General features: G+C 42.9%; 2 protein-coding genes across 3 annotated transcripts in view; both read left to right on the forward strand.

Moving 5' to 3' along the window:
• The first annotated feature begins 316 nt into the window (after positions 1-316).
• On the forward strand, positions 317-13,718 carry fdft1 (farnesyl-diphosphate farnesyltransferase 1). Of its 2 annotated transcripts, XM_064991215.1 has the most exons (8): positions 317-530; positions 3,122-3,219; positions 6,286-6,469; positions 9,696-9,824; positions 11,432-11,623; positions 11,726-11,902; positions 12,070-12,222; positions 12,357-13,718. In XM_064991215.1, the coding sequence occupies exons 1-8, from the start codon at positions 432-434 to the stop codon at positions 12,579-12,581; spliced, it is 1,257 nt and encodes a 418-aa protein (XP_064847287.1). In that variant the 5' UTR covers positions 317-431; the 3' UTR covers positions 12,582-13,718. The 2 variants fall into 2 exon arrangements, with proteins under 2 accessions (XP_064847287.1, XP_064847286.1); XM_064991214.1 differs by lacking the exon at positions 317-530 and having other exon boundaries at positions 2,608-3,219.
• Positions 13,719-20,925: 7,207 nt separating this feature from the next.
• The window catches only part of LOC135557294 (uncharacterized), a 43,905-nt gene continuing 40,291 nt past the window's right edge, over positions 20,926-24,539 (forward strand). The window contains 7 exon segments of the mRNA XM_064990478.1: positions 20,926-21,034; positions 22,299-22,422; positions 22,628-22,713; positions 22,850-22,964; positions 23,179-23,294; positions 23,693-23,778; positions 23,914-24,057. Coding sequence (XP_064846550.1) covers positions 22,300-22,422; positions 22,628-22,713; positions 22,850-22,964; positions 23,179-23,294; positions 23,693-23,778; positions 23,914-24,057 — 670 coding nt within the window. The 5' untranslated portion in view covers positions 20,926-21,034; position 22,299.

Below are 24,539 nucleotides of genomic sequence, written 5' to 3' on the forward strand. Positions count from 1 at the left end.
TGTAGGACATGGGCAGCTGTTGACTTGGCCTCAGAATAACAGAATATTTTTTGGTTATTAAAACTGGTGATGTACAGTGTGACATAACAACAGTATCTGTCACACTCCGTCCGGATGGTCTCTCGCGTTAAACAACGTATCTTCCAATCAGATGCCTCAGTTTGGAGAAACACGGCCGGGGCGGGACGTCACACCAGCCGCTCTAGTCATCCACTGGTCGACGTGGTACTGAGCCCATGATTTTCTGACCAATCACAGGCGTCATTCGATCTGACGACTTTTTTTTCGGTAGAAAGGGGCCGGCTGCTCTATAGCTCAGCGGCTCAACGTTTGAATGGAGAAAATATTCACAGGTTTTAGGCGCACTTGGGTGGAATAAGCACACGATACAAGAAAGCATCATCGGCGTACGTGTGGTCAAAAGATAAAACATGGATATCGTAAAATCGTTAGGACACCCGGAGGAAATATTCAACCTGTTCAAGTTTAAAATGGGGGGCTGTCGCACTGTGATGCCCAAGTTGGACTATGTGAGTAGCTATCTGCTCTAAACCCCCCGATTATTGCCTACCTGTAACCTAGGCTACGGCACGACTCGCTATTGTCGTTTCGTATACATTTTGGAATAGCATCGACCTACACAACATAATGTGCGCGCTAACAGTGCCAGTCTGTATCCATGCATCTCTTCAACATTGGCCCACTTGCATTTTCTACACAACAATGCTTCTGGTTTCATCAAATGTGTAGACACATTCTACAGGAGCAATGGCACAGTAGTAACAGTAATAGGTTACCTAGTCAACTAACTACCTGAATGAACTAGAAGGGTAGCCTATTCTCATTCTATTTCTCACGGCAATGTTTGTATTGTGTAGGCCTAGAATAAATAATAGATGCGCAGTTCAGGCTAGAGAGAAGGATAACCATTGACTTAATGGCTGGGATTTGCGTTATATAATAGCCTTTGTGGGTTCATTCCGGGAGCAGATGCTGTGCGCATGTTTGTTTGACGGCGCAGGTAGCCTGATTTCCGACACTTTAAACACCGCTTTGACCTGGAATGATGATAGTTGAATGACCAGTGGCGGGAAAAGGTTTATTAAGGTAAAGATATCTTCATAGAAAATGACTCAAGTAAAAGACACCCAGTAAAATAGTACTTGAGTAAAAATCTAAAAGTATTTGGTTTTAAATATACTTAAGTATCAAAAGTAAAAGTAAAAGTATGAATAATAAAAATTCCTTATATTTAGCAAACCAAAAAATGTACGGATATCCAGGGTCACACTGCAACACTCAAGACATCATTTACAAACAAAGCATGTGTGTTTCGTGAGTCTGCTAGATCAGAGGCAGTAGGGATGACCAGGGATGTTCTCTTGATATGTGTGCGAATTGGACCATTTTCTGTGCTGCTAAGGCATTCAAAATGTAACGAGTACTTTTGGGTTTCAGGGAAAATGTACATAAAAAGTACAGAATTTTCCGTATTGAAGTAAAAGTAAAAGTTATACCCCCCAAAACCTTTATTTATTTTATCTAACCTTTATTTAACTAGGCAAGTGATTTAAGAACACATTCTTATTGACAATGACGGCCTACCCCGGTCAAACCTAACCCGGACTTTAAAGTATTTTTACGTAAGTACTTTACACCACTGTGAATGTCCAGTAGGATTTCCCTTTATGATGGATAAATGACACTATCATAACGTTATAGCCAAATAGAGAGTATTTCATGACGAGAGCGAGCTTTGAAATAAGACACTTCAGGTGTCAATAAAAGGGGGCGATGTTCTTGAATCAAGAGTCCAGTTACATGCGAAAATCTGAAAGCGCGTGGTGGCTTCCCCTGGCGAGTGCACAATGGTGTGCGTCTTGAGTTCAGAGCAGCCTGCCAGTCCACGATTGGCATAATGCAGGGATTATCAACTAGATTCGGCTGCTGGACGATTTTTTATTGAGTGGATGGTCAGGGTGCAGAACATAATTAGAAATAATTTGCAAACTGCAAATTGACCGCAAGACGCCCAAACGGATATAATATTGAACTAAAACACAATCATTTCAAACCTTGCTTACATTTCTATATGATCCCATACTGTTTATCTCTCCATTATGCGTGGGAATACGGCCAAATAAAACCAGGCCCGCGGGCCGCCAGTTGGAGACCACTGGCAAAATATAACCACGTTGTTTTTGCTACTGTCTGCCACTAGATGACAGTACAGCATCATCTGTCAGTCAGCTCAACATTTCCCCATATTCATGCGTTTTGCAATGTTGAGAAAATTGTTCGAGGAAATTGTAGGCAAGCAACTTCTTATGCGTCACTGGGTTGGCCAAATAAGCCTACCTGATTCAAATTACGATTGCAGAGAAACACATAGACTTGCACAATAAAACGTTTAGTTATGTGTGAATAATGAAGTGCAAGATCATTAAATTGGGGAATTGATAGGTCTGTGTCCAATGTTTAGCAAACATGGCGTATAGTGTGTTACATGTTGTTCGGGGGGGGGGGGGGGGGGGTACTGCTTACTCTTGCAGAAAACACTGCTGTGTTATGACTGAAGTGGGAGGGGCTCCGATGTCAAACGGCATCACAGCCTGCTGCTGCGCTTAATGGGTGCGCCTGTGGACAAATTCTTCGAGGTATGTGGATGGATTTATTACTCTGGTCTGGAGACTGTATAGGCCGTGAGACTTGTTTAAAGATCACCGACTGACCCCGCCCTGCAAAGTCTATAACTTCCTAAAGTTTTCACCCCGCTACAGAGTAACACCCCATGTCCTCTGCTGAACTGCGCGCACGAATGAATACCACGGATATTAATAACTGGATAGCCAACAATGTTGTCTAAATTGCTCATGGAAGGCTGAGCGTCCATTTTCCTCATATGGCCGGAGCTTGCTGCAAGTGTCCGGTTTCTCTCACGGTGTTCAAGCGCTCTCTCTGCGTCACCCCGCGGAGCCCTGGACCCGCTTCACGGTCCCTTCTCTCCGGGGGACGGCTGGGCGAGAGGGGCGTGCAGGAGGGATGTTGGGCCGCCCGCCCCAGTGCTTTGCGGACAGTAGGCTCTTACCGACACCCCGTGTTTCTCTGTTTCTCTTGCCAGGAATCCATGAGTGAGAGCCTGCGGACATGCTACCTCTATCTGAACCAGACCAGTCGCAGTTTCGCCGCTGTTATCCAGGCGCTAGACGGAGAGTTACGGTAAGTTTGCATAACCTTGCCAACTTTGCTCTCCAACCATGCAGGTAAGGGGTGTGTCTCCAGCATGTCGAAGTAAACAAGGAACCATGACAGCTGAATGTCAGCACTTTGGCAAATACACGACAAGAATGTGATCGGCTATTGGAACTTGGGAGGATTTTAGGGTATTATTATTGAACCTGGAACAATGGTCAGTTTTGACCTTGAGTTTGCTTATTTACCCATTTTAAATCTGGAAAAGAAACTGATTTTAATGACATAAAAGTAGTCTAAACTAGCCTACAAAGTGGCAAATGTATGGCCAAGTGCACACGCTGTAGGCAAGTTGTAGGGCACTACTGTAACTGAACTGATTTGCTTGTGGGGGAATTCAATGTAACTGCTTATAATTATATTACAGCCAGCCATATTCCCCTGCTGCAGCACTGTGTCTATTTTATTCCCACCATTCAGTTTACAGAAGTGCTGGTTTTAAGTACACATTGTGTGTGTTTGTGTGTGTTCCTGATAGGTTGCTTACAGGTTTTTACAGCTGTCATTCAAATGGCATGACGTTTCCCTACACATAGGACCTACAGTAGCTAGTTCACACTTTGTTGAGACATGAGTCCCTGCAGTAAAATGAAGCTTCATACCATACCGTACATCACATGTCAGGTATTACATTAAAGTTCAATATCGGTGTCAGCCCTTTCCCGAATGCCGGGATTGGTGTCAGCCTTTGCCTGCTCAGTCTGTAACCGTTAGGTTTTCAGTGTGCCGGTCCTAACATTTCAACGCAAATGAATCACTCGCATCTATTTGTATTGAAATCAATGGAACCACGACAATGAGAAACAATTCTGGGGTTCTTCCTGCAAACGTCTCTAGCCTTAATACCACACACGGATTTGAAAGTCAAATGACCACTGTTGCTATTTAGAAATCGATGTGAGAATGATTTTCCCAAGTGAACTAATAGGAAAAGTCTTAACCTGTTGAAGTGTTGTATTTCCTTCTGTAATCTGTTTTCTACTGGCTAACTTCGGCAAATCATTTTCTCACATCAATTTCTAAATAGTGACAGGGTTTGGCACACTTCTGTGATCATGTGACCCTCAAATCTGTGTGGCATTAAGGCCCTACATGTTTTTTGTAGGAGGAGCCCCCACATTTCTCTTCCCACCGCGGTCTGGAAAATGACAGGCTCGTTCTAATGCTGCGTTCATAACCAAGTGGGAAGGTAGATATTGTTAGTTGTGAAGTTATGAATACCAGTTGGATGCATTCACATGTTTTGATCTCGTTGAGAAACGGTGATTGGCTAATGGCCAACAAACTGCATCAACTATAAATAAAATGACAGCTATCATGCTCCTATTATAGTGTTCAAAAACCATATTAATAGATTGCCTTTTATAAATAATGTTTATTGTTGCATTGAACTGACGAAAGTGCTGTAATCCAGGTCATTTCCTTAGTCGATGACGTCAGAGGTCAGCATGTGGGAGAAGTCAAAGTTCAGGGATGATAGTTGAGTTTCCCACCAGTAATTACCAGTTGGAGTGGCATTGAAGGGGATTTTTCCCAGTTGTATGTTGTAAATTCGACCTTCCCAATTGGTTACCAACAGGCGCATATGACAAAACCACTGGTACTAAAGCAAAGATATTGGTCTCTTTTAAGCAATCAATTTTGCATAATTGTGATTACTATAAACATTTACACTATCATCACCAATCTGAGGTGAAAAGGATGTGTATTTTCTGTAAATATTGTGTGGTGAAAATGTTTGTCTGTGTAATGTAGGAACACAATAGTCCACCATAGGGAAATTAGCGTAATATAAAATAATTCAACATGTCAAACTAATTTAATATTTTAATTTAGGATGATAGTAAATTAAGCACAGTCATAGATTTTTACAATAATTACATATATTTCTTACTACTTTAACCATAGAGCGGGTTTAAAAATACTCCTTAAACATAATTTTAATGGGCGCTCTAGACTAGAGCTTCGAATCAAATACATTTTTATTTGTCACATGCTCTGAATACAACAGGTAGACAGGTAGACCTTACCATGAAATTCTTACTTACAAGCCCTTAACCAACAATGCAGTTAAGAAAATATTTACGAAATAAACTGTTTAAATGTAACACTAACAATAATGGGGTACTGGTAGCGAGTCAATGTGCAGGGGTACAGCTTAGTCGAGGTAATTGAGGTAATGTGTACATGTAGGTAGGGGTAAAGTGACTATGCGTAGATAATAAACAACGAGTAGCAGTGTAAAAACTAAAGGGGTGACTGTGCAGCAACCTGAACCTTTGACGTTCCCTAGTAAGAGGTGTCTCTGCAGCCTGTCCAAGTAAGGAACCATGGCAGCTGAATGGCTGCACTGTGGCACATGCAAGACAAAATTAGATATTGGAACTTGGAGGATTTTAGGTTATTTTTTATTATTGACCCTGGAACATATGGTCAGTAATCAGTTTTGACCTTTAGTTCACTTCTTTACCTCTTTAGGGCTTAAGAACAAACATATTTTGATATGACAGTAAAATAGCCTAAACTTCAAGTGACAAACATACAGTATGGACTGCGAGTGCACAAGCTGTAGGCAAGTTGTAGCGTAGGCCTGCGGTTAACTGAACAGATTTTTTTGGCGGTGGAATTCAATGTAAACGGCTTCTATTGCAGCCATTTGTACATTGTGTCTAATCCCACGGTTCAGTGTACAGAAGTGACACAGCTGGTTTTAAGAGCAAAGTGTGTTCCAGAAGGTTGATTACAGTTTGTTTTTTACCTCATTCAAATGGAATGAAGTTTCCCTACACAGATGACCGACAGTATTTAGTTCACACACGAGTCCCTGCAGCAAAATGTATGAAGCTTCATACCAAACATCACATGTCAAGTGTTACATTAAAGTTAAATATTGGTGTCTGTCAGCTCCTTCCTGAATACCCAGGGTTGGTGTCAGCCCTTGCCGGCTCACTCTGTAACAGTTAGGTTTTCAGTGAGCAGGTCCTAACCTTCTCAAATCAATGAATTCTTCCCCTGTCACTTCTTTTTGTCCAGACATGCGGTGTGTATCTTCTACCTGGTCCTACGTGCCCTTGACACGGTGGAGGATGATATGACCATCCCCCTGGAGAAGAAGGTGCCCATGCTGAATGACTTCCACACGTACCTTTACCAGGCCAACTGGTGCTTCACTGAGAGCCACGAGAAGGACAGGCGGGTCCTGGAGGACTTCCCCACGGTCAGTGGAACCGCTGGCACTACTGTGTACTATATAACCCTACATAAAGTGTACAAATCTGTTGGTCTCTAAATCCGTCGAGAACTAGGAACATGTAAAAACTATTGAAACGCTCGTCTGTGTGGTTGGCTTCTGACTCCTCACCCGCTAGTTACTTCAAACGGATTCAGTTAGATCTGCCCACTATAGTCGGGTTAGAATATTATGTTGAGGCCCATTACTGTACACTTTGTCACCACCACATACATGTGGACACATCTGCTTCCATTTGAGGTGTTTTACATGGTTCTAAAAAGGGAGGAACAATACAATCATGAGGACATATTACAAGATACTAAGATAAATACATGTGCAATAATATAGAAATCTACTAGCAACGTAGAGAGAATGTAAAACATTACATATATATATATATATATATATATATATATATATATATATATATATATATATATATATATATATATATATATATATATAAATAAATAAAGGGAACACTAAAATAACACATCCTAGATCTAAATGAATGAAATATTCTTATTAAATACTTTTTTCTTGACATAGTTGAATGTGCTGACAACAATATCACACACAAATTATCAATGGAAATCAAATTTATCAACCCATGGAGGTCTGGATTTGGAGTCACACTCAAAATTAAAGTGGAAAACTACACTACAGGCTGATCCAACTTTGATGTGTTGTCCTTAAAACAAGTCAAAATGAGGCTCAGTAGTGTGTGTGGCCTCCACGTGCCTGTATGACCTCCCTACAACGCCTGGGCATGCTCCTGATGCGGTGGCGATGGTGTCCTGAGGGATCTCCTCCCAAACCTGGAGTAAAGCATCCGCCAACTCCTGGACAGTCTGTGGTGCAACGTGGCGTTGGTGGATGGAGCAAGACATGATGTCCCAGATGTGCTCAATTGGATTCAGGTCTGGGGAACGGGCGGGCCAGTCCATAGCATCAATACCTTCCTCTTGCAGCAACTGCTGACACACTCCAGCCACATGAGGTCGAGCATTGTCTTGCATTAGGAGGAACCCAGGGCCAACCGCACCAGCATATGGTCTCACAAGGGGTCTGAGGATCTCATCTCGGTACCTAATGGCAGTCAGGCTACCTCTGGCGAGCACATGGAGGGCTGTGCGGCCCCCCAATGAAATGCCACCCCACACCATGACTGACCCACCGCCAAACCGGTCATGCTGGAGAATGTTGCAGGCAGCAGAACGTTCTCCACGGCGTCTCCAGACTGTCACGTCTGTCGCATGTGCTCAGTGTGAACCTGCTTTCATCTGTGAAGAGCACAGGGCGCCAGTGGCGAATTTGCCAATCTTGGTGTTCTCTGGCAAATGAAAAACGTCCTGCACGGTGTTGGGTTGTAAGCACAACCCCGACCTGTGGACGTCGGGCCCTCATACCACCCTCATGGAGTCTGTTTCTGACCGTTTGAGCAGACACATGCACATTTGTGGCCTGCTGGAGGTCATTTTGCAGGGCTCTGGCAGTGCTCCTCCTGCTCCCCCTTGCACAAAGGCAGAGGTAGCGGTCCTGCTCCTGGGTTGTTGCCCTCCTACGGCCTCCTCCACGTCTCCTGATGTACTGGCCTGTCTCCTGGTAGCACCTCCATGCTCTGGACACTACGCTGACAGACACAGCAAACCTTCTTGCCACAGCTCGCATTGATGTGCCATCCTGGATGAGATGCACTACCTGAGCCACTTGTGTGGGTTGTAGACTCTGTCTCATGCTACCACTAGAGTGAAAGCACCACCAGCATTCAAAAGTGACCAAAACATCAGCCAGGAAGCATAGGAACTGAGAAGTGGTCTGCGGTCCCCACCTGTAGAACCACTCCTTTATTGGGGGTGTCTTGCTAATTGCCTATAATTTCCACCTGTTGTCTATTCCATTTGCACAACAGCATGTGAAATTTATTGTCAATCAGTGTTGCTTCCTAAGTGGACAGTTTGATTTCACAGAAGTGTGATTGACTTAGAGTTACATTGTGTTGTTTAAGTGTTCCCTTTTATTTTTTTTGAGAAGTGTGTGTATATATATATATATATATATATGTGTATATATATATATATATATATATATATATATATATATATATATATATATATATATATATATATATATATATATATATATATATATATATATATATATATATATATATATATATATATATATATATATATATATATATATATATATATATATATATATATATATATATATATATATATATATATATATATATATATATATATAGGCAAGTCATTTAAGAACAAATTCTTATTTACAATGAAGACCTACCCCGGCCAAACCTGGACAACGCTGGGCCAATTGTGCGCTGCCCTATGGGACTCGACAGGGCATGGACTCTACAAGGTGTCTAGAGCGTTCCACAGGGATGCTGGCCCATGTTGACTCCAATCCTTCCCACAGTTATGTCAAGATGGCTGGATGTCCTTTGGGTGGTGGACCATTCTTGATACACATTCTTGGAACTGTTGAGTGTGAAAACCCCAGCAGCGTTGCAGACCTTGACACACTCAAACCGGTGTGGCTGGCACATACTACCATACTCCTTTCAAAGGCACTTAAATATTTTGTCTTGCCCATTATCCCTCTTAATGGCACACATACACAATCCATGTCTTAATTGTCTGAAGGCTCAAAAATCCTTCTTTAACCTGTCTCCTCCCCTTCATCTACACTGATTAAAGTGAATTTAAGTAACATCACTAAGGGTTCATAGCTTTCGCCTGGATTCACCTGGTCAGTCTATGTCATGGAAAGAGCAGTTGTTCTTAATGTTTTGTATAATCAGTGTATATTACACCCAATAGCTTTTCCAACACTTACTTGTCAATGGATGAACAACACTTCAATTAGGAACAGCATGTCACAGTCTGTCAGCAACAAAACTATTTGCTTCTTCTTTTGCAATGGAAAAACATGCACTAACTAGAGGTGAGCAGAGCTGTTTTCCTGCAGTGCATCGAAGCTCCCTGATTGGTTGGATGAACAGAGGTCTGAAGGGTGATTGACAGGGCTACATGCCAGTCAGGTGGAATGAGCCTGCCTTTTTTTTAACCTAAGGATTGCATAACACTGTCATGACAATGAAATATGTAGCAGACACCATACAATGGGTATCTGTCATCATGTTATATGTGTGTGTATTTAAATTCATCTCTTTTCTGTTCAGATTTCCTTGGAGTTCAGGAACCTGGGTCAGGCATACCAGGATGTGATCTCGGACATCTGCCACCGCATGGGAGTTGGAATGGCTGAGTTTCTGGAGAAGAAAGTGGGCTCCATGAAGGAGTGGGACCAGGTAAATGTCACCTTAATGTTAGGCAAGCATTATACACGTGTTAGACGAACAGCTTCACATTTGCTGGTTAATAGTAGAGCTGGGAATTGCCAGGGACTTCACGATACAATATTATTACGGTACGTAGGTGGTGATGCGATATGTATTGCAATTCGATACTGTGATTCATTGCGATGTTCCAAACATTGCTCACCACATGTCTGCTGCAGAGAAGAGGGAGGATTAGAAAACAAGTTTTGATCAGTCATGGAAATAAAAGTGCTAAAACTGATTTGCTCCCTATTTAAAAAGAAGATGGAGAACAAACTATGAAGGAACAATACTGGAGTTTTGGTGCAGGTACAGCCAACAAGCGCAAAAATAATATTGTTATATTGTCAAAACGATAGGATACGATATATTATCAAAAATAATGTCCTGATATGTAACTATATTACCTAGTGGTAGCCTGACGTGTATCACTATAACCTAGTGGTAGCCTGACGTGTGTCACTATAACCTAGTGGTAGCCTGACGTGTGTCACTATTACCTAGTGGTAGCCTGACGTGTGTCACTATTACCTAGTGGTAGCCTGACGTGTGTCACTATAACCTAGTGGTAGCCTGACGTGTATCACTGTAACCTAGTGGTAGCCTAACGTGTGTCACTACAACCTAGTGGTAGCCTGACGTGTGTCACTACAACCTAGTGGTAGCCTGACGTGTATCACTATAACCTAGTGGTAGCCTGACGTGTGTCACTGTAACCTAGTGGTAGCCTAACGTGTGTCACTACAACCTAGTGGTAGTCTGACGTGTATCACTATAACCTAGTGGTAGCCTGACGTGTATCACTATAACCTAGTGGTAGCCTGACGTGTATCACTATAACCTAGTGGTAGCCTGACGTGTGTCACTATAACCTAGTGGTAGCCTGACGTGTGTCACTACAACCTAGTGGTAGCCTGACGTGTGTCACTATAACCTAGTGGTAGCCTGACGTGTGTCACTATAACCTAGTGGTAGCCTGACGTGTGTCACTACAACCTAGTGGTAGCCTGACGTGTGTCACTATAACCTAGTGGTAGCCTGAAGTGTGTCACTATATCCTAGTGGTAGCCTGACGTGTGTCACTATAACCTAGTGGTAGCCTAACGTGTGTCACTATAACCTAGTGGTAGCCTAACGTGTGTCACTATAACCTAGTGGTAGCCTAACGTGTGTCACTATTACCTAGTGGTAGCCTGACATGTGTCACTATAACCTAGTGGTAGCCTGACGTGTGTCACTATTACCTAGTGGTAGCCTGACGTGTGTCACTATAACCTAGTGGTAGCCTGACGTGTGTCACTATTACCTAGTGGTAGCCTGACGTGTGTCACTATAACCTAGTGGTAGCCTGACGTGTGTCACTATTACCTAGTGGTAGCCTGACGTGTGTCACTATAACCTAGTGGTAGCCTGACGTGTGTCACTATAACCTAGTGGTAGCCTGACGTGTGTCAAATGACAAATAGCTTGATGTTACATGAAAGTCACTTAAACCCACTGATTTATACACTTCACACCAGTCTGTAATAGATTTTTGAGTGTTAAATACATGTGTATTAACATTACCCCCTGTGCAGTACTGTCACTATGTGGCAGGGCTGGTGGGTATAGGCCTGTCCCAGCTGTTCTCTGCCTCCCAGCTGGAGGACCCCGAGGTGGGCAAAGACACAGAGCTGGCCAACTCCATGGGCCTGTTCCTCCAGAAGACCAACATCATCAGAGACTACCTGGAGGATATACAGGTGGCAAGGGCCTTCTGGCCACAAGAGGTAACTACACTGTGTGTGTGTGTGTGTGTGTGTGTGTGTGCACTGTATGTGTCATTAATGGGGTGTGTGTAGTTAATGTGTGTGTTGCATGTCCCTCTGTAGGCATGGAGTCAGTTTGCGTGTCGTCTGGAGGACCTGGCAGAGTCTGACCAGCTGACCTCAGCCCTGTCCTGTCTCAACCTGCTGGTGACAGACGCCCTGCGCCACGTCCCTGATGTCATCACCTATCTGGCACGCCTACGCAACCAGAGCGTCTTCAACTTCTGCGCCATACCACAGGTAAATGCTACCATTGAAATGTTACATTTCAAAGTACATTCCCACTGGAGAAAGCTGCAAGTTGCATTTCCTTTCAACACATTTTCACTTTTCATTCCTGGTTGTTTGAGTCAGGATCCTCAAGAAGCATTTCATTTTACTGTACTGTATGTCTCAATAATGTCCAGGTGATGGCGATAGCGACCCTCTCAGCCTGTTACAACAACCCTCAAGTATTTCAGGGCGTGGTGAAAATCAGGAAGGGTCAGGCCGTCACCCTCATGATGCAAGCCACCAACATGGGTGCTGTGCAAAGCATCATGGCCCAATACAGCCAGGAGGTGTGTGTATCTTTGGGTGTGTCATGTATTCAATTGTGTTTGTTTGTGTTATTGTGCATCTGAGTGTGTGTTCTTACTTTATGTTTGAGTTTTCTGATCTCTCTCGCTCTTTCTTTTTCTCTCTCTTTCTCCAGATGCTACAGAGGGTGTCCTTGACAGATCCATCCCGGGACAAAACCCTGTTTATCCTGGGTGTGATCCAGGAGAGGACTCTCTCCCAAGCCACCCTGGCCTCAAGGACTGCCCACCTCTCCCCCATGTACCTCTCCGCTGCCATGATCCTCGCCGCCCTCAGCTGGCAGTACCTAAGCACTACAGCCGGACAACCTCCCGGCACTGCTGACATGCAGGGCCATTGAGCCCACTCAACCCCCACTAACCCTCACCCTGCATGGGGTGCACGACTGAGATGCTCCCTTCTCTCCTGAGGCCTGGTTCTCCCTCTCCCCTGGAGGAATCTTACCCTCCCATTCACCTGTCCTGTTTAACTCACCTGTGATGGTCCGTAGAGGCCTGTACTATGGGAGTCACTGGTAGCAGGGTTGTCTTATTGTGTTTGATAGTGATTTGCAGTCTTACTTTCCGTAACATTATTTTCTAACACATTGGTCATACTCACGTCAGATACACACGGCACCTGGCACATCTCTCTTGCTCATTTGTTTTTTTTTGGTTTGTTTTTATGTTGATTTGAGTTATTTTGTAACCATAACACTGGTTTTTTTTGTTCCATGTTTTGAAAGGGAGAATTCCAATAGAGCTATAATGGATTGGTCATTTCACTTTTTTCTTCAACATTAATTTGAAATGTGAATAGGATTTAGTAAAGTCTTGGACCCATCACACAAACCTAAAGCACACAGCTCACACACATACAGGACATTGTGATTTAAGAAACATCAACTAAACCATTGTGCATTTCTTATAGTCGTTTTTTTTTTGGGGGGGGGGGGTTGTAATGTTATTTTCAATAGCAACTAATGAAACACAATGGTTCTGTTTGATGTGTTTTATAAGTGTCTGTATATCTCCATAGCAAGAACTAAGATGATTGTTTATGTACAGTATAGCTACATGTTGTCACATTCAATCATAGTAAACTGGGCACATCTCAATAGTCTAAAGTTGCCTCCTCTGAAAAGACATAATAGCAAATATGAAGCAATATGACAGAAGCCTAGCTTAGCTTTCATCTATATGTCTGTGTCTTTCTCATTGTGGACAAAGGAAAGGGGACAAGGAGCGGAAGCCACATTTGTCTTTTGAGACATGCCCAGTGTAAGATGATACAGAGACTGGTAGAAGCGGGATTGCAGCAGAGCACATAGTAGCAGGCTGCTAAGTGTCCTTAAGACCGAGCTTTGGTGAGTAAGAAGGCTACAATAGTGTGGTGTATCCTTGTACACAACCAAAGAAGACATTAATATTGCTATGTAATGTGATATTTTAATTTGTATATCATTGAAAAAAGAATAAAAGACAATAGTGTTTCTGAATGTTTATTTTTTTTTTATTTTTCTGCCTCGTCAGTGTCCTTTGTAAGATAACCCAGTTTTTTGTTGGAGATTGACTCTTCCTACAAGACGGATGATGGATGATAGTTTTATAGTTTACAGACAGTAAAATTGTACATTCATTAAAGATGAGTTCAAGTCATGCTAGTTCAAAGTCCTGGGGGAAAACACTCTAAACCTGTTGTTGTCATTTATGTAAGACTGTATATTTTATTTCAAACATTTCATAACTCAAATTGATTGGAAGAAGGTGAATGTTTTTCCTTACAGTTTTCTAACATTGGTTCAATGCAGACATAATTCCAGTGAGTATCTGATGCTCATTAATTTAAATAACTTGACTTAAATAAATTGTATCAATCCAAGGAAAACGTTTTACAGTTAAAATAATAAAAAAATATTTCACCTTTATTTAACCAGGTGGGCCAGTTAAGAATAAGTTCTCATTTACAACTGTGACCTGGCCAGTAACTTTCAGGGCACTTGTTATCAACCTTTGGAAAAAGCCCTGTTACAGAGGGTGTCCCTGACAGACCCGTCCCAGGACAAAATCCCTGTGTGGAATATGTGGACAACTACAAATGCCTAGGTGTCTGGTTAGACTATAAACTCTCCTTCCAGACTCCCATTCAGCATCTCCAATCCAAAATTAAATCTAGAATCGGCTACCTATTTCGCAACAAAGCATCCTTCACTCATGCTGCCAAACATACTCTCTTAAAACTGACCATCCTACCGATCCTCGACTTCGGCGATGTCATTTACAAAATAGCCTCCAACACTCTACTCAATACATTGGATGCAGTCTATCACAGTGCCATCAGTTTTGTCACCAAAGCCCCATATACTACCCACCACCTCGACCTGCACACTCTCATTGGCTGGCCATCGCTTCATACTCATTGCCAAACTCACTGGCTCCAGGTCATCTACAAGTCTCTGCAAGGTAAAGCATAGCCTTATCTCAGGTCACTGGTCACCATAGCAGCACCCACCCGTAGCATGCACTCCACCAGGTATATCTCACTGGTCACCCCCAAAGCCGATTCCTACTTTGGCCGCCTTTCCTTCAAGTTCTCTGCTGCCAATGACTGGAACGAACTGCAAAAATCGCTGAAGCTGGAGACTCATATCTCCCTCACTAGCTTTAAGCACCAGCTGTCAGAGCAGCTCACAGATCACTGCACCTGTACATAGCCCATCTGTAAACAGCCCATCCAACTACCTCATACCCATACTGTATTTATTTATTTATCTTACTCCTTTGCACCCCAGTATCTCTACTTGCACATTCATCTTCTGCACATCTATCATTCCAGTGTCTAATTGCTATATTGGAATTACTTTGCCACCATGGCCTATTTATTGCCTTACCTCCCTTATCCTACCTCATTTGCACTCACTGTATATAGACTTTTTGTTTTCTTTTTTTCTACTGTATTATTGACTGTATGTTTGTTTATTTCATGTGTAACTCTGTGTTATTGTATGTGTCGAACTGCTGTCCTTTATCTTGGCCAGGTCGCAGTTGTAAATGAGAATTTATTCTCAACTCGCCTACCTGGTTAAATAAAGGTAAAATAAAATAAATACAGGAGAGGACTCTCCCCCATATTGTTATCCGCTGCCATGATCCTCGCCGCCCTCAGCTGGCGGTACCTAAGCACTACAGCTGGACAACCTCCCGGCACCGCAGACATGCCAGGCAATTGAGCCCACTCAATCGCGACTAACCCTCACCCTGCATGGGGTGCACGACCGAGATGCTCCCCTCTCTCCTGAGGCCTGGTTCTCCCTCTCCCCTGGAGGAATCTTACCCTCCCATTCACCTGTCCTGTTTAACTCACCTGTGATGGTCTGTAGAGGCCTGTACTATGGGAGTCACTGGTAGCGGGGTTGTCTTATTGTGTTTGATAGTGATTTGCAGTAGTCTTACGTTCGTTACACTTGTCATACTCACGTCAGATACACATGGTATCTGGCACATCTCTTTTCCTAATTTAGTGTTTTGGTTTAGTTTTATGTAGATTTTTGTTATTTTGTAACCACAGCCCTTGTTCTGTTTGTCAATTTTCTTTCAACATATTTTGAAAGTGAGAATACCAATAGAGCTATAGTGGATTGCAATTATCAAATGAAACTTTAATTTGAAATGTGAATAGGATTGACTAAAGTCTTAGACACATCACACAAATTGAAAGCACACAGCTCGCACACACATACAGGACATTGAGATTAACAAACATACATATGTAGTCTGTTTCTTTTGGCTTGGTATGTAATGCTATTTTTTAATCTCATGTCAGAGTCAATAGCAATTGTAATGACAACACAATGGTTCTGTTTGATGTGTTTTATAAGTGTATGTCTATCTCCATAGCAATAACTAAGATGGCTGTACTGTGTTTATGTACAGTATAGCTACATATTGACACTGTTGTCACATTCAATCATAGTAAACTGGGCACATCTCAATAGTCTAAAGTTGCCTCCTCCCCTCGTATTCTCTACCTCAACTGCACTGATCTGAAAAGACGTAATAGTAAATATGAAACAATATGACAGAAGCCTAGCTTAGCTTTCATCTATATGTCTGTGTCTTTCTCATTGTGGACAAAGTAAAGGGGACTAGGAGAGGAAGCCACATTTGTCTTTTGAGACATGCCCAGTGTAAGATGATACAGTGACACGAGCCAACCAGACGAGGTAAGTGACTTCTATGAGCGCTTCGAGGAAAGCAACACTGAAGCATGCATGAGAGCACCAGCTGTTTCAGACGACTGTGTGATCACACTCTCCGTAGCCGATGTGAGTAAGACCTTTAAACAGGTCAACATTCACAAGGCCGCAAGGCCAGACGGATTCACAGGACGTGTACTACGAGCATGCGCTGACCAACAAGCAAGTGTCTTCACTGACATTTTCAACCTCTGTAATACCAACATATTTCAAGCAGACCACCATAGTCCTTATGTGCAAGAACACTAAGGTAACCTGCCTAAATGACTACTGACACGTAGCACTCACTTCTGTAGCCATAAAGTGCTTTGAAAGGCTGGTCATGGCTCACATCAACACCATTATCCCAGGAACGCTAGCCCCACTCCAATTTGCATACCGGCCCAAAAGATCCACAGATGCACAATCTCTATTGCACTCCACACTGCCCTTTCCCACCTGAACAAAAGGAACACCTATGTGAGAATGCTATTCATTAACTACAGCTCAGCGTTCGAACACCATAGTGCCCTCAAAGCTCATCACTAAGTTAAGGACCCTGGGAGTAAACACCTCTCTCTGCAACGGGATCCTGGACTTCCTGACGGTCCACTCCCAGGTGGTAAAGGTAGGTAACAACACATCTGCCACACTGATCCTCAACACGGGGGCCCCTCAGGGCTGCGTGTTCAGTCCCCTCCTGTACTCCACATCACCAACAAACTATCATGGTCCAAACACACCAAGACAGCCATGAAGAGGGCACGACAACGCCTTTTCCACTTCAGGAGACTGAAAAGATTTGGCATGGGTCCTCAGATCCTCAAGAAATTCTACAGCTGCACCATCGAGAGCATGGTTGCATCACCGCCTGGTATGGTAACTGCTCGGCCTCCGAACGAAAGGCACTACAGAGGGTAGTACGTACGGCCCAGGCTTACCCTCAAGCCATAAGACTCCTGAACAGCTAATCAAATGGCTACCCCCCCCCCCCTCACATGTAGGACCAGTCAAAGGTTTGGACACACCTACTTATTCTAGGGTTTTTCTTTATTTTTACTATTTTCTACATTGTAGACTAATAGTGAAGACATCAACACTATGAAATAACACATATCATATGGAATCATGTAGTAACCAAAAAAGTGTTAAACAAATCTTACATATATTTTATATTTGAGATTCTTCAAAGTAGCCACCCTTTGCCCTGATGACAGTTTTACACACTCTTGGCATTCTCTCAACCAGCTTGACTGGAATACTTTCCAACAGTCTTGAAGGAGTTCCCACATATGCAGCAGAGATGCAAACTAGTCACCTTTCGGCGAAATGTGTCGTTTTGAATCAAAAATAGATGACCCAAGTGACTTGTGTAGATCTAATGAGAAAAATTTGGGCGTCCGGGCTTGGCATCGGATCACACTATTGGCTGTAAGCGAATGAGTGATGCGCATTTGGAGCAATACTGGCTGTATCCAAGGCTCAGCCAACCATTCACATAACAGAATACAGCACACTACTGAAGGGAGAAGAGACAACCAATTTGCTAGTTACAGCATCAACGCCTCATGTGCTGTAACCGAAAAACAACTGCCATTTGGATAGTTTGAGGTGAGGGAGAAAGTGTGGTGGAACAAGTATTGTTAGAGTTAAGTAACGTTATCTTGCTAGCTGGATCAAATTCTCCGTTAGCTAGCCAGAGAATTTTTGGGCCCTCACCAGTTTGCATCCCTGATGCTGAGCACTTGTTTGCTGCTTTTCCTTCACTCTGCAGCCTAACTCATCCCAAACCATCTCAATTGGGTTGAGGTCGGGTGATTGTGGAGGTCAGGTCATCTGATGCAGCACTCCATCACTCTTCTTCTTGGTCAAATAGCCCATACACAGCCTGGAGGTGTGTTGGGTCATTGTCCTGTTGAAAAACAAATGATAGTCCCACTAAGCGTAAACCAAATGTGATGTTGTATCACTGAAGTCTGCCATGGTAGCCATGCTGGTTAAGTGTGCCTTGAATTCTCAATAAAATCACAGACAGTGTCACCAGCAGAGCACCCGCACACTATCATGCCTTCTCCTCCTCCATGCTTCACGGTGTCACAACCAAAAATCTCAAATTTGGTCTCATCAGACCAAAGGAAAGATTTCCACCATTCTAATGTCCATTGCTCGTGTTTCTTGGCCCAAGCAAGTCTCTTCTTATTATTTGTGTCCTTTAGTAGTGGTTTCTTTGCAGCAATTCAATCATGAAGGCCTGATTCCCACAGTCTCCTCTGAACAGTTGATGTTGAGATGTGTCTGTTACTTGAACTCCGTGAAGCATTTATTTGGGCTGCAATCTGGGGTGCAGTTAACTCTAATGAACTTATACTCTGCAGCAGAGGTAACTCTGGGTCTTCCATTCCTGTGGCGGTCCTCAAGAGAGCCAGTTTCATCATTGCGCGTGATGGTTTTTGCGATTGCACTTGAAGAAACGTTCAAAGTTCTTGAAATGTTTTGGTTTAATTGACCTTCATATCTTAAAGTAATGATGGACTGTCATTTCTCTTTGCTTATTTGAGCTGTTCTTGCCTTAATATGGACTTGGTCTTTTACCAAATAGGGTTATCTTCTGTATACCACCCCTACCTTGTCACAACACAACTGATTGGGTCAAACGCATTAAGAAGGAAAGAAATTCCACAAATTAACTTTTAACAAGGCACACTTATTAATTGAAATGCATTCCAGGTGACTACCTCATAAAGCTGGTTGAGAGAATATGTCCACTGTAGGTCCACTGACGATGCAATCGCCATCACACTGCCCTATCCCATCTGGACAAGAGGAATACCTATGTAAGAATGCTGTTCATTGACTACAGCTCAGCATTTAACACCATAGTACCCTCCAAACTCGTCATTAAGCTCGAGACCCTAGGACTCGACCTTGCCCTGTGCAACTGGACTGGGTCCTGGACTTTCTGACGGGCCACCCCCAGGTTATGAAGGTAGGAAACAACATCTCCACCCCGCTGATCCTCAACACTGGGGCCCCGCAAGGGTGCGTTCTCAGCCCTCTCCTGTACTCCCTGTTCACCCATGACTGCGTACCCATACACGCTTCCACCTCAATCATCAAGATTGCAGACGATACTACAGTAGTATCAACAACGACAAGACAGACTATAGGGAGGAGGTGAGGGCACTCAGAGAGTGGTGTCAGGAAAATAACCTCACTCAACGTCAACCTAGCAAATGAGATGATCGTGGACTTCAGGAAACAGCAGAGGGAGCACCCCCCTATACATCGCCTGGTAAAGCAAATGCACCGCCCTCAACCGCAATGCTCTCCAGAGGGTAGTGCGGTCTGCCCAACGCATCACCGGGGGAATACTACCTGCCCTCCAGGACACCTACAGCACCCGATGTCACAGGAAGGCCAAAAAGATCATCAAGGACAACAACCACCCAAGCCACTGCCTGTTCACCCCGCTATCATCCAGAAGGTGAAGTCAGTTCATCCCTTTACATTTGTGTGTATTTGTGTGTATAAGGTAGTTGTTTGATTTGATTTGATAGAATGCCAAGAGTGTGCAAAGCTGTCATCAAGGAAAAGAGTGGCTACTTTCAAGAATCTCTTGACTTTATTTTAGGAAATACTTTCTAACACTTATTTTTCTTAGAACTGCATTGCTGGTTAAGGGCTTGTAAGAGAGCATTTCACTGTAAGGTCTACACTACACCTGTTGTATTTGGCTCATGTGACAAATAACATTTGATTAGATTTTTGATACAGAGACTGGTAGAAGCGGGACTGCAGCAGAACACATAGTAGCAGGCTGCTAAGTGTCCTTAACACAGAGCTTTGGTGAGTAGGAAGGCTGCAGTAGTGTGGTATATCCTTGTTCACAACTAAAGAAGACATGACTATTTCCATATAATGTGAGGTTTTCATTTGTACATAATTGAACAAATAATAAAAGACTCCAAATAAAGTGTTTCTGAATGTTTTCTTTTCTGCCTCATCAGTGTCACAAAGGTCAATGTTGGTCCTTTGTAATTGAACCCTGTTTTTTTGGACATTGACTTTGCTGACAAGACAATGGATGATCGTTTTATAGTTTACAGACAGTAAAATTGTACACTCATTTAAGACGAGCTCAAGTCATGCTAGTTCAAAGTCCTGGGGGAAAAGACTGCAAAAACAGTGATTTTCATTTATGTAAGACTGCACATTCTATTTCAAACATTTCATAACTCAAACTGAATGGAAGAAAGGGAATGCTTTTTTCCTTACAGTTTTCTAACATTGTTGCAGACATATGAGCACCTGATCCTCATTAACTTTGACTTTCATAAATGGTATCAATCCAAGGAAAACATTTTACAATAACTTTCAGGGTTCTTGTTATCAGTGCCCTCGGAAATAGCCTTCGCCACAATCATGTGATATTTATGTGAGGGCAAAAGACTGGACTGGTCATGTGACAGTAATCCAGGTTCCTTTAAAACAGGAGAGTCTATAGAGATTCAGAATAAGAGAAGAACTGACAGACTGACTGATTAACTGTCTGAGGATCTTCTACCACACAAACCATACAGGTAGATATAAGGAGTTCTTCTGGATTGTTATTTTAACTGGGTATTTCTCTCTAGATGCCAGTATTTGTGAGGTAGACTTGTAATGGTATGAAAGAACGAGCCATAGTTTATTTGCCAGAGCCTGTCACTGTAAGAAGAGGGAGGTTTTTTTAATTGATTGTGCTATTATCAACTCTAGTATTTGCAATAGCGAAACGTTAATGTGTTAAAGAGTGTTCATTTTACGTCAGAGGAATGACAGTTTATATTGTAGTATCTGACAAGTGTATAATTACTAAGAAATACTGTGTATAGTTGAACCAGCAATTTTGGGGTTTGGGTCCTGGATGCTGATTGAATGAAACAGCATTTAAGCCATGTCTATATATCAGACAATATATCACGAGTATGAAGGAAAGCAACTTGTTTACTGTTCTATTGCCGTTGGTAACCAGTTTATAATAGCAATAAGGCACCTCAGTGGTTTGTGGTATATGGACAATATATCAAGGCTAAGTGTAATGATGTGCGCTGAGAATCGGGACGCAAGTTCAGGGAGTGTTTTAATAAAAGAAACAATCAACACAAACAACGCACTGACATGAAAACAGAGTCAATAACACCTGAGGAAAGAACCAAGGGGAGGGACAGATATAGGGAAGATAATCAAGGAGGTGATGGAGTCCAGGTGTCATGAGGCGCAGGTGAGCAAGACGATGGTGACAGGTGTGCGGGATAATCAGCAGCCTGATGACGTAGAGGCCGGCGAGGGAGTATACGTGACACTATGGGCTGGAACTAGTCGCTTTTGATAGCAAATGTATAGAATTGCAGAACATTTGCTGTATAACTGCAACATTTTCTCTCACCCTCATGGGTGAACAAAAGCATAAGATGAGCTAAAAACAGCATTTTTTCTCTGTGCACCATGGCAAAATATGTTGAAATACAGTAATAGTTTTTTTTTCTCCCCCCCCAAAATAAAAATAGGGCCCCATATGCGGTTGTCCAGCCCTGCCCCCTTCGGTCCTTATTTCTTAAATAGCCTGCAGTAAGGACCACTTATTTAAAGCTCTCGTTAATAAGTAACCATAGAACTCAAGGTACATTTTCATTCTCACTTCCACCTCTGCAGCTCTAGTGGTCTACCGGGAGGAGGCTGCATTGTGACAGGTGCTGAACTGCAACCTCAAAACTCTATTCTTACACTCAGTAGACAAAGAGTAGCCTACATCACGGTTTGAAATACAAAAGTTAAGTCATGTTGTCTCCTGTCCACCTCCAGGATGTGTCGTCTGGCCCTCCTCTGTCTTCTCTCGGCCCTGTCTGTTAGCTGGGCTAAGCCCCGCCTCCCTCTACTGTCTCCTGAGATGGTTCAGTACATCAACAACGCAGACACCACATGGACGGTAAATCCTACCAGGTCTTCCTGTTATAGCTGATTAGATCATTTTATAATTATAGATAAATAATCTAACTCATTCAAATATAAGAAATAAACCCAGTCTATGCAATTGTTATCTTTGAAATCTTTCCACCGATCTTCATCTCTCCATATTCTCTCACTCCTATCTCCCTCTTGACTCTTTCCTTTTTTCTTTTACATCTCCCCAGGCTGGCCAGAACTTCCACAATGTTGACATCAGTTATGTGAAGAGTTTGTGTGGAACCCTGCTGAAGGGACCCAGGCTGCCAGAGCTGTGAGTGTGTGTGTTTGTCTGCATGGATTAACCAAAATGGACCCAATTCATACTGCTCTCATATTAATGCCACCCTACACATGCAGGCCAACGTAAGTTATCAAAGCCCAACCTTGTTCCTCTTCTCCCTCCACAGGATGCAGTCTGATGAGGACATGAGTCTGCCAAACAGCTTTGACGCACGGCTGCAGTGGCCCAACTGTCCCACCATCAAAGAGATCAGAGACCAGGGATCCTGTGGCTCCTGCTGGGTAAGACGGTGGATGGATGGAGAGAGGAATGGAGGAAAATATTAGGGAAAAATAGGAGTAAGGAGGAGATAGTAGCCTTTAAAAGGGGCCTAATCGCTGTGTTAGTGCGATAGGAGATGGCGATAGAGGAGAATAACTCATCTGAAATCTTAGTAGCTATGACTGAGTAGCTGTGCCTCCTAAACCTTCTCTCCCATGCATTTCCAACCCACAGGCCTTTGGGGCAGCTGAGGCCATCTCCGACAGGTATTGTATCCATAGCAATGGCAAGGTCTCCGTGGAGATCTCAGCTGAGGACCTGTTGTCATGCTGTGATGCCTGTGGCATGGGGTGAGTGTGTGTTTGGCTTTAAGTATAGCAGGTTTAGCTTATTCACATTATATACTGAGTGTACAAAACATTAAGGAAACCTTCCTAATATTTAGTTGCTCCTTTTGCCCTCAGCCTGAATTCGTTGGGGCATGTACTCTACAAGGTGTCGCAAGCATTCCACCGAGATGCTGGGCCATGTTGACGGCAATGCTTCCCAAAGTTGTGTCAAGTTGGCCAGATGGCCATCAATAAGGGATCATAACTTTCACCTGTTCAGTCTGTCATGGAAAGAGTAGGTGTTCTTAGTGTTTGTACACACAGTGTATACTACAGCCAATAGCAGTGTATGTGATAGCTCATGACACCATGACATTGTAAGCAAGCTCACATGGCATGACTGAGGGGTGTGTGTGTAGGTGTATGGGGGGCTTCCCATCAGCTGCCTGGGACTACTGGGCTGAGTCTGGGCTGGTTACAGGAGGGCTCTACGGATCCAATATAGGTGAGTTATGGATGGCTCTGGCACTGGCATTGTGAAACCTACAATATGGATGTAATATAAATGTCAGCAGTGGACTATATTGTTGTCTTTCTAGAGGATAAAATGACATCCTTAGTGACTGTGTGTCTCAAACAGGCTGTAGACCTTACAGCATCGCTCCGTGTGAGCATCACGTGAACGGAACACGCCCCCCCTGCACAGGTGAGGGTGACACGCCTAAGTGTGTGTCCGAGTGCAACGCTGGATACACCCCCTCCTACAAGAAGGACAAACACTTCGGTAAGAGACCTCACTGTGTACTAATGTTGAATATAACTTCAGACTTAATGTTGTACGAGTGTATCTAAATGACTTCCAAGCTAAATCTGGTGTCACATTATCGCGTTTTAAAGTATTTAGTCTTAAATATACTTCAATATCAAAAGAAAATGTAATTGCCACAAATATATTTAAGTATCAAAAATAAAAGCATAAATGTTCCTTATATTAAGCAAATCAGATGGCAGCATTTTTTAAATATATATATAAAATATGTACTGATAGCCTGGGGCACAGTCCAACACTCAGATATTATTTACAAATGAGGCATTTGTGTTTAGTGAGTCTGCCAGATCAGAGGCAGTAGGGATGACCAAGGATGTTATCTTAATAAGTGTGTGAATTGGACCATTTTCATGTCCTGATAAGCATTCAAAATGTAAGTACTTTTCGGTGTCAGGAAAAATGTATAGAGTAAAAAGTACATTATTTTCTTTAGGAAT

This window comes from Oncorhynchus masou, chromosome 16 (genome assembly GCF_036934945.1).
Source record: "Oncorhynchus masou masou isolate Uvic2021 chromosome 16, UVic_Omas_1.1, whole genome shotgun sequence".
Lineage (NCBI taxonomy): Eukaryota > Metazoa > Chordata > Actinopteri > Salmoniformes > Salmonidae > Oncorhynchus > Oncorhynchus masou.

Coding starts and splice junctions, on each gene's coding strand:
- fdft1 (XM_064991214.1), top strand. CDS start 2,903: ATGGCCGGAGCTTGCTGCAAGTGTCCGGTTTCTCTCACGGTGTTCAAG. Junction 3,220..6,285: donor GCGCTAGACGGAGAGTTACG/GTAAGTTTGCAT, acceptor CTTTTTGTCCAG/ACATGCGGTGTGTATCTTCT. Junction 9,825..11,431: donor CCATGAAGGAGTGGGACCAG/GTAAATGTCACC, acceptor CCCCCTGTGCAG/TACTGTCACTATGTGGCAGG.